A 12,966-nucleotide genomic window follows, 5' to 3' on the forward strand; every position below is an offset into this window, starting at 1 on the left:
AAGATGCGTGCAAGGGAGAGCAAAGAAAAGCAAGGGACAGACAGCTGCTGGCTAAGACACACCATCGCCTCCAGCCAGCAGGGAAAATGAGAGCGCCAGGCATGTCTCCTGTCTCACTCATCACCTTTAGGAATAGAAGGGTAGCCGCCCTAGGGATTATATTCCTACCACAAATCCTCATTATCCTCTACTAGATGTGTGTAACATGGGACTGGTACTGAGCAGCTCCTGGGGCTTAGCTTTGGTGGCTAAATCCTATGGTAGGTTGCAGGAGTCAACATGGAATTTAGGGAGAGATGTTTTTGAATTTTTATGATTTCAGGTTTGGACTTCAGCTCTTTCAGGGCAGCTGAAGTCCTTAGACATAAGGATACCTAGTCACCCTGTTGATACCTGTAAGAGATCTTAGAAGGATTTGTCACAGTGGAAAATTGTTTGCAGAGATGGAAGTCATAAGGTCAACCTCCTGGAAATTCAGTGTCGAAGTTACTTTTCTCCTTGCTAAGACAAAATATTCAACACCCAAAGTTAAAGGAGGAAACTTTTCTTTTTCTTTCTTTCTTTCTTTCTTTTTTTTTTTTTTTTTTGAGGAAAGTTTTATTTGGCTCACAGTTTATAGATGTTTCAGTCCATAGTTGGCTGGCTTCATGGCAGAAAGACATCACTGAGAAGAAATAGTCCTAGGACAAGTGGGCAGAAAGAGCCATTATCCCTCTTTCTGTCCCTTATACTTTTTTTTTGTTTTGCAGGTTACACCCTAGGGTAGTTGTAGAAATCACTCCCTTAATCCTGGCCAGAACTATGCCAAACCAAGATTAATTAGTTCACTGCTCTTAATCTCAATCTCAGGTAGTCTCTGGACATCAGCAAGATGAAGATAAACTTTCTGCCAAGCCATAAAACACATTGTCTGGAGTCCAACAACCAACGCAGTCCTTCTCAGCAGAAACCTCCTGAACCTGGTCTTTACCAACATAATTTTTATCAGTATTTTAGTCTTCTGAGCTCTGACCAGAATCTCCCATCAAATACAGCCTAAGGTCTAATAAATAAATAAATAAAGAAAGAAAGAAAGAAAGCTCTATTTTTTGAATCAGCATCTGTAAATCTTTCCTATTGTTTCCCCTTCCCACAATCCAGCTCCAAAGTCTCTTAAGCCACATAGTTAAATACAGTCACAACAACAATTCCATGCCTGGAACCAAATTCTTATTTTTCTCATTGCTGAGACAAAATATCCGATACCCAAAGTTAATAAGGGAAAGTTTTATTTGGTTCACAGTTTGTAGAAGTTTTAATACATAGTCAGTTGGTTCTATGATAGATAGGGGACATGAATGAGAAGAAACAGTCCAGAGCAAGTGGTCAGAAAGAGGTCATTAGCCCTCTTGCTGTCCAATATGTGCTTTTGCAGGTTACTCACCCTAGAGTGGGTGAGCGCTCCCACATTTTATCCTAGCCCGAACTATGCAAACCAATCAATGGGCTGACTTACTAACCACACACCCTTGATCTCAGCCCCACACTTTCTCAATACAGCCATCTCTGAGAAGCACTCGCACCACACCATGACTACATGGGGCTTTGGGGAGATATCTAGACACAAGATATCATCCAGTATTTAAGGGAAACAGGGGTTCCAGCAGGGCAGAAGATGTTGTATATGCGCCTTATCTTTTGTATTTGGGATTGAAACGTAGGCTTTTGCACTGAGCTACACCTCCAACCCTTTTTATTTTTTATTTTGAGATAAGATCTCCTAAGACACTAAATTGCCCACACTGGGTTTGACTATGAAGTCTTTTTGCCTCAGCCTCACAGAGTGCTGGAATTAAAGGCCTGTACAACCACATCTGTGCTTTTAACATTTCTGTGCCTTTCACTGCTATATACTAAAATTCTTTTCTGTGACAACAGTCAGGAACTGAAGTCCTCATCTCCACATTGGGGGAACTCCTCAGGCATTATCTAGTGACCAAAGGATTTTACCTACTTTTTTTTTTCTTTTTCAGACAGGGTTCACTATACAGTTCAGGTTGGCCTTGAACCCACTTTGTAGCCCAGGTTTGGCCTCTGAAATCACAGTAATCCTCCTGCCTTAGCCTCCCAAATGCTGGGATTACAGGCATAAACCACCACATTCTGCTATCTACCTACTTTTCTGTCTTCCTCAAACATTAAACAATTGTTAGAGACAGATGTTACCACATCACAGGTATGTAATCCTGGCACTGTGGGAGACTGAGGCAGGAGGATGACACTTTTTTTTTTTTTTTTTTTTGTCTTTTTAAAACAGGGTCTCGCTATGCAGCTCAGGCTGTCCTTGAGCTCACTTTGTAGCACAGGCTGGTCTCGAACTCACAACGATTCTCCTGCCTCAGTCTCCCGAGTGCTGGGGTTACAGGCATGAGCCGCCATGCCCAGCTTGAGGATCACAAATTCTAACCCAGCCTGGGCTACTTAGTTGTTTAGACCTTGTCTAAGGGGAAAGGACCTAGGGTGAAGGCCCTGTGTTCAGTTCTGAAACAAACAACAAAATTGTCAGCACATCGATTTTTAGTCCTCATATATTTCAGCTCTTTTTCCACTTTGGACCTTCAACTTTTTGGTGTGTTGGTGGGATTACAGAGGATTTTACTAAGAACAGTAAGCTTCTTCCCTGAGGAAGGAAATAATCGATGCTAAAAACATCCACTTGCAGCCCCAACATTTCAGGTGTAGCTTGTTTTGTGTCAAAGAGCATGTTTTTGGAAAAGGTCCTTTCTTCTAGGGTATCTGCAAGTCCTGCAAATTACCTCCTGCAAAGTGTGAAATGTAATCAGGGTAGGGATCACAAAGATACTGGTAAGTCAGTGGTGACCTGGCAGGGTGGGGGTGACATAGGAAGGTGCAGGAGGTGAAACTAGGCCCTGGAAGTGGTTGTCACCGTTTCTCTTTCATGCTCAGTGTTGGACAGTTTTTGATTATTTTTGGCATTCAATCTGAAGAAGCACAGAAAATGAGAGAGATAAGACAAAGTAGAAGGCCTTTAATGAGGGCATGGAAAAGCTTCCTGGTGTAGAGGGTATAGAAGCTCTCAACAAGAACAAAGAAGTGCAGTTACTTTTATCAGTCCTGGCTGGAGGAGGAGTTTGGTAAATCGGCAAAATGGCATATTAACTGATTTGAAGGAGCATCTGCCTGCATAAAACAGGAGACAGATTTACTAGGGGCTGGAGGTGGAGGCTTGGGTGGTTGTGGAGTCTTGGGCTTGGAGAGGGCTCCGCACATGTGCAAAAGGAAGCAGGAGGTTTATCTCTAGAATAAGGAGAATGTATACTTTTGAAGCGATAAGTTGTTTCTCTGGGTCAGGTACCAAGTTGGACAGATGTAGCTAAACCCAGGCTAGCAGAAGCTATCAGTTGTGTTAAGTGGGATCTGAGGGGGCAGTCAGACAACACTTTCTCCTTCAAGGCAAGTCTTGGCCATCAGATTGTTCCTCCCCACTACTCCGTTTTTTCATTGCTGTGAACTGGCCCAAAGCCAGGCTGTTTCTCTTGTTTTGCCATGGGTAGAGGGCATCTGTCAGCCAGGTAGGAGTGGACCGAAAGCCGAATTTCGTGGTCAATCCTCAAAGTGATGTAGCTGGAAGACAAATGGGTCTTTCTGGTACCCGGCAACTGCATGCAGCATACCATACTTTCTTTGCTAACAGGGTCTCAGTATATTTCTTTCTAAAGTACCCCTTGCATCTTCTTTGGCTCCTAAAGAAGGCTCCCAGGAAGGGAGAAAGGCTGATGGAATTCCGCTCTGCCGGTCACAAGCAGTCCAGGGTGAAATCCATCGGGACCACCCCAGCCGACTTGTGCAATCCCGGTATAAGCTCAAGCCTGGCTGGCCCCTATGAGGTGCTTTAGGGACACCAGAGGCGCAGGGAAACTCTACCGCCTCGCCCCACGGCCCCTTCCTGCAGCCCGGGGTTTAAAGAGCCTCCACCCCTCTCCCCACTGCGGGCTTCAGAGGACCCTCCTCCTCCCCTTCTACGCCTAGCCCAGCAGCCCGCCCAGGCCTCTCCCACTTAGGGGCGGTGCGCTGGGGCCTAGTTCTCGGTGGGCGGGCGCGGCAGCCGCTTTAAGCGGAGGCGGGACAGAGCGGAGCGGAGCGGCGGCTGCGGTGAGGGCTTCGCCCGGGGCGCGGGCCGGACTGCGGGAGGCCGGCGGCCGAGGTCTGGGTAAGCGCGCGCGGACGTGCGGCTCTGGGAAGTGTGCAAAATGCTTGGGCCTGAGGAGTCCTCTGTGCCGCGGCGGGGCCTCCAGACGGGGTTGTGTCCTGCAGACCCTCGCCGGAGCCACCCCAGGTGTAGGGGCTTAGGCGACCCTCAGGCCTTTGGCGTTTCTGGTCGATTCCGGGAGCAGGTGGCGGGAGGCGCAGGGTTAGTGGTGCGGGGATTGGCCCTCGGCGCTCTCCGTAGCGCGGCCTAAGGGGGCGGTCGACCGCGGAGTATCCCGGGACGGCGACAAAAGGAGGGAACCCAGGTGCCTTTTGGGGCCGTGGAGGGGTTGAGGTTGTGTTCCCGAGAGATGTCTCTCGGCTAGCCTGGCACCTCTCGGCCTCCATGCAGGCACCTGGCTTGTCGGGCGGAACGCGGAGAGCGAAGGTACGGTAGCGGCGACTACAGCGCCCTCTCGGGTCGGGCGGTGATGTCTGAAGCCAGGCTCGGGGCAGTCGGGGCGCAGCAGTTGGCCCTGGGCTTCGCGGTCCTCTCTTCACCACCTGGCCGGACGTGGTAGCACTGGCGGCCTCTCTAGGCTCCGGGTGGCTTTCCCATCGCCGAGAGTAATGGGATGTTTCCCCTCGTTGGAGAACTGGGAAACGGAGCCCGGCTTCTCTCGAGGGTCTCGGGAAATGACAGCGTTAATATGTAACATTAACACAAAAACAAAAAAAGATCGAGACTTTTTAAAAGTTTGGGCAAGACTAGGGGGATTCTTAGGGAGAAGCCATGACCCTGAGGCTTGGGTTCCAAGGGACGGGAATAAGGCTGTGGGGTCCTAGGTATCTGGAGGACGGAGTCGTTGCTCTCCTCTAGGTGACCTTAAGTAATTCTGCTCCTCAGGATGGGGGCTTTCTCGTGGGTGCTTGGAAGTCCTCTGTTCTTCAACATTCTTGGGCGGCTTCTTTGGGGAACTGTTTTTGGTGTCTCTGAGGACCCCTGTCATCAGTGGCAGTTGCAAGGAGTTTATGTTGAAAGGCCTGCAAGGGGTCAAAGAAAGAAACCAAGCCGCAGAACCACCTCTTCTTAATACGGAATGAAATTATGCGAGGAGGAGGGGTAAAAGCGATTTCACCAGATTCTGTATACTCTGTGCCATCTCTTAGAACAGAAACCCGAATTTTTGCCTATGTGTAAACTTGGAGCAGCAGTTCTCCAAAGACTTGTTTTCGATTCACAGAGATGCTTTTAAGGTGTATTGAACAAACACTGTTTGAGTGCCTGGTGATCCACAGCTGTAAACTAAACTTTAAGCTTCGTGGGACCGTCACGGCGGTCACAGTCACTAGTATAATGTTTAAGATATCCACCCTTGGCCTGTGATGATTTTGTTGTACACCAGTTTGAGAATCAGTCGCCTAGGGCAAGAGTTGATAAGCTGTTAGCAGATCAAATCCAGCCTACTGCTTGTTTTTACATAACTCGTAAACTAAGAATACTTATTTTTATTTTGATGCTTGAGATCAAACCCAGGACATCTTACATGCTTAACCACGGAGTTATACTTCCAGCTGCAAGGATGACTTTTGTGTTTTTTTTTTTTTTCCCCCTTCGGTACCGGGGATCAAACCGCCTGCTTGCAGGGCAGGTGCTTACGCCGCTGAGCTAAATCCCCAGCCCCCAACTTTTGTATTTTTTTAAGTGCTTGGAAAAATATGTCAGAGTATTTTATGATCAATGAGAATTATATGAAGTTCAGATTTCAGTATCCATAAATAAGGTTTTATTGAGACCCAGCTGTGCGCATTCACTTATGTGTTTCGTGTGAGTCCTTGCTGGCTACAGCAAGTAGTTGTGACAAAGACTACATAGCCACAAAGACTAAAATATTGGGGGCTGGGGATTTGGCTCAGCGGCATAAGCACCTGCCTTGCAAGCAGGCAGTTGTGAGTTTGATCCCCGGTACCGATAAAAAGGAAAAAGACAAAAAAAAAAAAAGACTAAAATATTTACTGTCTGGATCTTTACAGAAAAATATTTGCTAACCTGTGGCTCAGGGAAACAAATATAGTAGGAAAGAAAAGCTCTAAATTATATTCAGGAAAAATAAATTTGGGTAAATTTTATATTCATAAAAGTAGAATGCTTTTATTCCAGGTTAATGGAGAAGTTCCTAAGATTAGTACAGACATTTAGGTAAGATTTTTGTATAAGTTGAGAGCTCATGCCCTTGATAAATTGGCTTAACCTTGTATTACTTTTCATAGGCTGAATGAACTCATGGACCTGGTAGTTTTCTTTTGAGAAAGAAACCTGCTCAAAAGAAAAATGGCGTTTGTTGCAACACAAGGGGCCACAGTGGTTGACCAAACCACTCTTATGAAAAAATACCTTCAGTTTGTGGCAGCTCTCACGGATGTAAATACACGTGAGTTTATCCTTTTATTACTAAAGATGCATTAACATGACTGTTTAAATGATGTGTACATTGAGATAACAACGTAAGCTTTTGAAATCTGTCCTTTTTTTTTGTCCTGGGAATTGAACTCAGGACCTTATACTCACCACGTAGGCCCTGTGCCACCGAACTATATCTCTGGCCTCTGAATCCCTGTTTTAAGCCAGACTTAGTGGCACACATCTATAATCTCAGCACCTGGGAGACTGAATTGAAAATCGCTTCAAGTGTGAGGCCAGCCTTGGGCTACATAGTGAGTTCAAGGCCAGCCAACCTGTACTTCAAAGCAAGACCCTGTTGGAAACAAAGACTGAGGGGAAAAAAAATTCCTGTTTTTTAAATTTTTTTCCTCCTTACTTTGTGGAGAAGCAAAATGATGAGCAATTCTGGCTGGAGTCCCAAAAAGGCATGAGTGAGTGTGTGTGTGTGTGTATGTGTCTGTGTATATGTCTGTGTATCCTTGTCTGTGCATGCACACATGTGTCTGAGTCCAAATGTGTGTGACTGGTTTTAGGGAACTAGCTATGTGCCTTGTATTGGGCCATGACAGTAAAACTGATAAGATCTGATTGCTTCTCTTAAATTATTAAATCAAGAATTTTAGGGCCATCCTTTATGTAATTTGTTGCCTGATGGTTTGTTTTGTTGTTTACAGCTGATGAAACAAAGTTAAAAATGATGCAAGAAGTTAGTGAAAATTTTGAGGTATGAAATTTTTTATTTTTTACTTTTCTTTTTGAGGTAAATATTCATTTATGCTTTTTATTGCTGTTCTCTCAGTCTTTACCGATTTAAAAATCAGTGTCTTTGTTATTATAACTTTGTATTTTAAAACTAGTAAAAGATTTTGTTGGTAGTGTTGTTCATCTTCTAATGGTAATGAACCCTGACTGTTGAGAAATGTTGCGTTTATTTTGGTTGTTTTAAAATGTTTTAAAATCTTATGCATGTACTCTTGGGATGCATTCAACTTAAGTTGTGAGTTATATCTAGGTATGTTAAGTTGTGAGTTATATTCAGGTAATAATATGTTAGGGAATGAAATTTGGATGTCATCATTCCCCCCCCCCCTTTGGTGCTGGGGGTCGAACTCATGACCTCGAGCTTGCCAGAAACTAAATCCTTGGCCCTAGATATCATTTCTTACTGTAAGACATTAGCGAATACCAGATGTGGTGGCATATGTAATCAACACTCAAGAGGATTGCCACAAATTCGAGGCCGGCCTGGGCTTCATAAGGAGTTCAAGGCCAGCCTAAATGACAGTGAAATCTTGTCTTAAAAACAAAACAAAGACTTCTGTGACTTTGAGCAAGTAGTCTTTTTTTGGATCTAAAATGAAATGTGGTAGAAAATATGGCGTGTTTAAATAAAATATTTGTTATAGTAAAAGGCATTGTCATTAATCCCCCTGAAATACTCCCTACAGTTCAGACACCCTCATCCCCTTGTTTTCGATACTTTTTGAAGCAGAAATAAAGTCCTTTCTTGGCATGTCTTTAGTTGGACTGTTCTAGTTCCATCAGTGTTCTAAATTTGTTAAAAACACTGACTTTTCTGTCATTTCAATTTTGAAGAACAGCCAGAAGTTGCATGATCTAGATTGGGTAAATAAAGTGATTGTAAGGATATGTACCATGTTTTCTGTTTTAAGTTTTATTTGTTTATTTTTTTAATTTACTTTTTAGTACCAGGGATCGAACTCAGTGCCTTGCATGTGCTAGGCAGGAGCTTATGCCGCTGAGTTATATCCTCAGCCCCTTGCACCATATTTTCTGAACTTGCGTTTTCACTGGCTAGTGCTTGGAAGGAACAGTCAGCATAGTTTTGATTGTACCTTACAAAACCACGAAAGGATTTCTAGAACTGCTTTACACAGTGGCAAGGACAACGGAATAAGGGTGTTTGGAGTGATGGAAGGTATTTTGAGAGGGACTAATGGTGATGTGTTTGCCTTTCTTTGTTTTTTCGAGACGGGCCTTTCTGTGTTACAGAGGGCAACCTTGAACTCACCACGTAGCCCAGGCTGGCTTTGAACTTTCAGATCCTCTTGCTTTAACCTCTGTAGAGTGCTGGGATTACAAGAATGTGCCACCACACCTGGCAATATATCTTTTACTGTGATAAGTTTTATAAAATTTTAAATATTTGCTGTATTTTTGGTCACCCCATGTATAGCTTCCCTTTTTTTCTTTTTTTGAGATAGGGTCACCCTGTGTAGTGCATTCAGGCTGGCCTCAAAACTCTTGCCTCAGCATTCTTGGTAGGATTATAGACGTGTACCACCACAGCTGATTTTATTTATATAATTTTATATTGTCCCACAGGTTCCTGAAACAGCTAATTTTTTTCAGTCCTTTTTTTTGTTTGTTTTTAGGTTAGAAAAATCTATTGATCATTCTTCAGGTTACTTGACATTTTGTTATCTCCGATCTATTGGGTTTTAAATTTTTTTATCACTGTTTTGGAATTTTTTTCATACCAGCTATTTTACTTTCAGTTCTAGAACAGTCATTTCTTTTTTGTTTGTTTGCTTGGTTTTTGTTTGGTGGTACTGGAGATGGAACTCAGGGCCTTTTACTTTGGGACAAGTTCTTGCTGAGTCACTAGATTGTCCAGGCTGGGTTTAAACTTTTGATCTTTATGTCACAGCCTTTTATATCTTATATTTTGAGACAAGGTCATGTTAGTTGTGCAGGCTGGGCTTGAATTTACAGTCCTTCTGTCTCTCAGAGTGCTGGGATTATAGGCAGGTGCCTCCACGCTCAGCCCATGTCTAGTAAGTTTTGATTATATAGTGGACATTATATGAGTGAAATTATGTAGTGATTCTAGATTCTGTTACCTGCTTCTGAAGAGTATTGATATTTTAGTTGTAGGCAGTACAGTTGCTGAATGAGTTTAGAATACATTGAACTTGTGTAGACATTGTCTTATGCTTTAGTTGGGAGGATCTGTCAAAGGCCTAAAGTGTGTCTCTTTGCAATGATGGAATTTAAGCTCCAAAGTCTGTGTCCCTGTGCATCTCATCAAAGGTTAATTTTAGGCTTTGTTGCAGCTGGTTTTGAGTAGGCTTTGCTAGGATATGGTCTTCCTCAGCTGGGTGTCTCATATTTTGGATGCTATTAGCAATACTAAGTAGGTCTTTGCATCCTGTGCAGGCTTGAACTCCCAACATTCTTTTGTCTCATTAAACTACCATCAGTATCTTCATTCATCTCTCATTCCTAAAGCAAGACCTCAGGCAGAATTATCCTGAGTCTGTGCAGCCTGTCCATCCACTGAGGCCTTGGGGGCAGTTCAGTAATTCATTTTTCTCTGGGGCTGTACTTTCTCAGCAGGCCTGTCTTATACCCTATTTGAACCTAGCTGAGCACTATCAAATTGCACCTGAGTGGAGATCCATCCTGTTTATGAGATTCATCTCTTGAAAATCATGGTCTTGTATTGCCCTTTGGCCAACTAAAACTTTTTCCTATTTTACCTAGGGCTGTGTGTATGTGTGTATATGTGTGTGTGTTTGTGGTACTGGGAGTTAGACTTAGGGCCTTCTTACTGAGTCACATCCTCAGCCCTTTTCAAATTTTTTATTTTACAATAAGGTCTTGCTAAGTTGTCCAGGCTGGGCTTGAAGTTGTGATCTTCCTGCCTCAGCCTCCTAGAGTGATGAAATCACAGGGTTGTATTACCACATTCAGTTTCTTTTTCCCAACTTTATAGTTTATCTGAGTACCTGTTAATCTCACCAGACAGATGAGGGCGCCATACTTCTGGTTTTTAATGTGGAGATGATAAAATTATCACTGAGTTGGTAAGTTTTAAAAGTATAGATGTGAAAACATCTACGTCTGCATAGTCCTTTGTATTCAAAAACATTAAACAGATACTAGTGGGATTGAATCAGCTACCCTGTCTGTAGCAACAGGTATTTTAATTCGCTGACTTTTTTTTTTTTTTTCCCTTGGTGATAGTTGTTTTTTAATTAACATTTTCAAGGACTTGTTGCCTTAGGCTGAGCTGGGAAGAAATTCCTGGGCTATTTGGAGATGTACTTAAGGATTTTTCACTTAGCCCGAGTTGCTAAATCAAGCTGTTAAACAGAAAAAAGATGGGAGGTGAAAGAGGATAAGCCTGCATTCTGCATTTTATTGAAGAAACCCGTGAGAGAACTGTAGTCCTGACGGATTTACTGGAGAGGCTGAGTTCTAGGGCAGCCTGTCAGCCTGCAGAAATAGGCCTATAGGCTGAGCTCTTACTTGGATTGCCTCTCGATTGGGAAGTAGTCAGTGGATTTTGGCCTTATGTATGGGAAACCATAAACTATCTATGTGAAAGTGGAAGCCTGATATTATTGGAAGTACAACAGATGAAGGCCCATGTTAGGGAGGAAAAATACCAGAAGCAGTTGGGAAGGATACAGTTAGAGAATAAAAAGAAGAAAGGAGAAATAGAAAAGGAAAAAATAGAATGTGAAGAAGAAGAGCTAAGGGAACATCTAAGGCAAATTGAGGAACAATGAACACTCAAAAAGGGTATAAAATACAAATGACTCACATAAATTACTTGAAGTGCTGAAGAATGTCAGGGAGATAAACATGAGAAATACTGTGGAACATCTGTAAGACAGTTTCAAAGGTGAAGGTCATGCATTTTGTTTTTCCTATAAAGTTTTTCCAGTCCTTTTAAAAAAAGTTAGTATAATTTTAGTAAAAAAAAGTATAATTGTCTTTTCCTTGTGATTTTTGAAATCCATTTAAGTATCTTTAATGAAAATCACTTGACTGAGCTCTTGAATTGCATCAGTATGCAATTTTAAGTTATCACTCCTACCACTCAAAAAAATACTTCAAAGAAGTGAGTTCAATATAAAAAGCTGCCTTTCATTTTGAGAATCTTAGTGATTCATTTTTCTATTCAGGAATAAAATTTTGGACTGAATAATTGGGTATCTTAGTTACTTTCTTCATTGCAATATCTGACATCCACAACTTAGTGACAAGCCTTACTTTGGCCCACTTTTCAGTCCATCGGTCAACTCCAAGGCAGGATAGAATGGCAGAACTGCATGCCTTAGACTGCATGCCTTTGCTTGTGGCAAAGCAGACAGGAAGCAGGTGGAATGCAAGAGCAGAGAGGGAGGGAGGACCCTGAGAAAGAGAGAAATCCTTCCAGGCCATGCCTCCCTATCCGTGACCTACCTCTTCCGACAAGACCCCACCTCCTAAAGCAAGCCAGCTATAACCCCAATAATACAACCACTTATCAAAAGCCCCATGTGTGAATATGTGAGGCTTTTGGTGGACACGTAGGTATAAATCAAGACATTAAGCTATAAGTCAGAATGCCGGGCTATCTTTCAAGACAAAATATGGCATCTTATAAGTTAGAAATAACATGAAAAATTCATATGGGTTAACAGCTGGTGGCCAAGTTTTTTTTTTTTGGTGTTTTTCGCTTTTTATTGGTACTAGGGATCGAACTCACGACTGCCTGCTTAACAAGGCAGGTGCTTATGCCGCTGAGCTAAATCCCCAGCCCCCCCAAAGTTTTAAGTATTAGCAGAAAAACTAGACAGCTTGTTGAATGAAACCTAATTGGCGCAGCCTGGTAGTGCACACCTGTAATCCTATCATTCTGGGAACCTGAGGCAGGAGAATCACAAATTCTAGCCTCATCTCCTTTGAGCATTTGACAGGAGCTCAATAAATATTTTTCCAATGAATTAGTGAGACAGTAAGGCAGAAAACTTCATTGTTAGATACACTTAAAACTCCGACATTGAGAAAGTTTTTAGTATGAGCCCTTTTTGTTCTTTAGGTAATAGTTTTGTTAGGGCAGTGGTAGACACTTAGCATGGTATTTGGCACATAGGTGGTCTGTAAATACTTACAAAACAATTAGCATTTACCCTATGTAATGGTTCATTAGCTCATGTAATCTTTGTCTTAGTCTATAAGGCCGGTTATTGAAGAGAGGTTAACTGACTCTAGTTTGTACTTGTTAAGTGGGATCCAGAACCTAAACTGTTAGCTATTTTAATACACTATCTTTAAACTAGAGTTTTCATTTCCCGTTCATCTTTTAAAAATCAGAGCTCAGTTAAATAATGGGTTGAATTAAAGCTAAATAATAGTTGACGTAATTAATAAATTACATGTTTAGATTGGAAAAAGATGTCAGTTTGTTTAGGCTCTTCATTTCCTAGGTGAGGAAAAGGTTATATAGTGGACCCCTAGCGTACAAATTCAGTTTGATCCTGAGGGCTGGTTGTAACTCAGGTTGTCAGTTCAAGGCTCAGGCTCCTCTGCACAGTATT

At 42.6% G+C, this 12,966-nt stretch overlaps 1 protein-coding gene and 1 non-coding gene across 13 annotated transcripts in view; both read left to right on the top strand.

The window, feature by feature from the left end:
• The first annotated feature begins 4,074 nt into the window (after positions 1-4,074).
• The window catches only part of Trrap (transformation/transcription domain associated protein), a 116,749-nt gene continuing 107,857 nt past the window's right edge, over positions 4,075-12,966 (top strand). For 11 of the 12 annotated variants that reach the window (XM_063234157.1, XM_063234162.1, XM_063234161.1 and 8 more), the window contains exons 1-3: positions 4,075-4,210; positions 6,460-6,620; positions 7,306-7,355. In XM_063234157.1, coding sequence (XP_063090227.1) covers positions 6,521-6,620; positions 7,306-7,355 — 150 coding nt within the window. In that variant the 5' untranslated portion in view covers positions 4,075-4,210; positions 6,460-6,520. Of the gene's footprint in view, positions 4,211-4,467; positions 4,637-6,459; positions 6,621-7,305; positions 7,356-12,966 lie in introns of those variants that run through there. The other variant, XM_063234158.1, reaches the window with a different exon arrangement.
• Positions 7,013-7,226, top strand: LOC134472564 (small nucleolar RNA ZL1). The gene has a single exon (XR_010042452.1). It is a non-coding gene; the product is annotated as a small nucleolar RNA ZL1 (small nucleolar RNA).

The sequence above is a fragment of the Cavia porcellus genome, unplaced genomic scaffold (assembly GCF_034190915.1).
Source record: "Cavia porcellus strain 051 isolate PalLab524CR breed Dunkin Hartley unplaced genomic scaffold, mCavPor4.1 scaffold_23, whole genome shotgun sequence".
Taxonomy (NCBI): domain Eukaryota; kingdom Metazoa; phylum Chordata; class Mammalia; order Rodentia; family Caviidae; genus Cavia; species Cavia porcellus.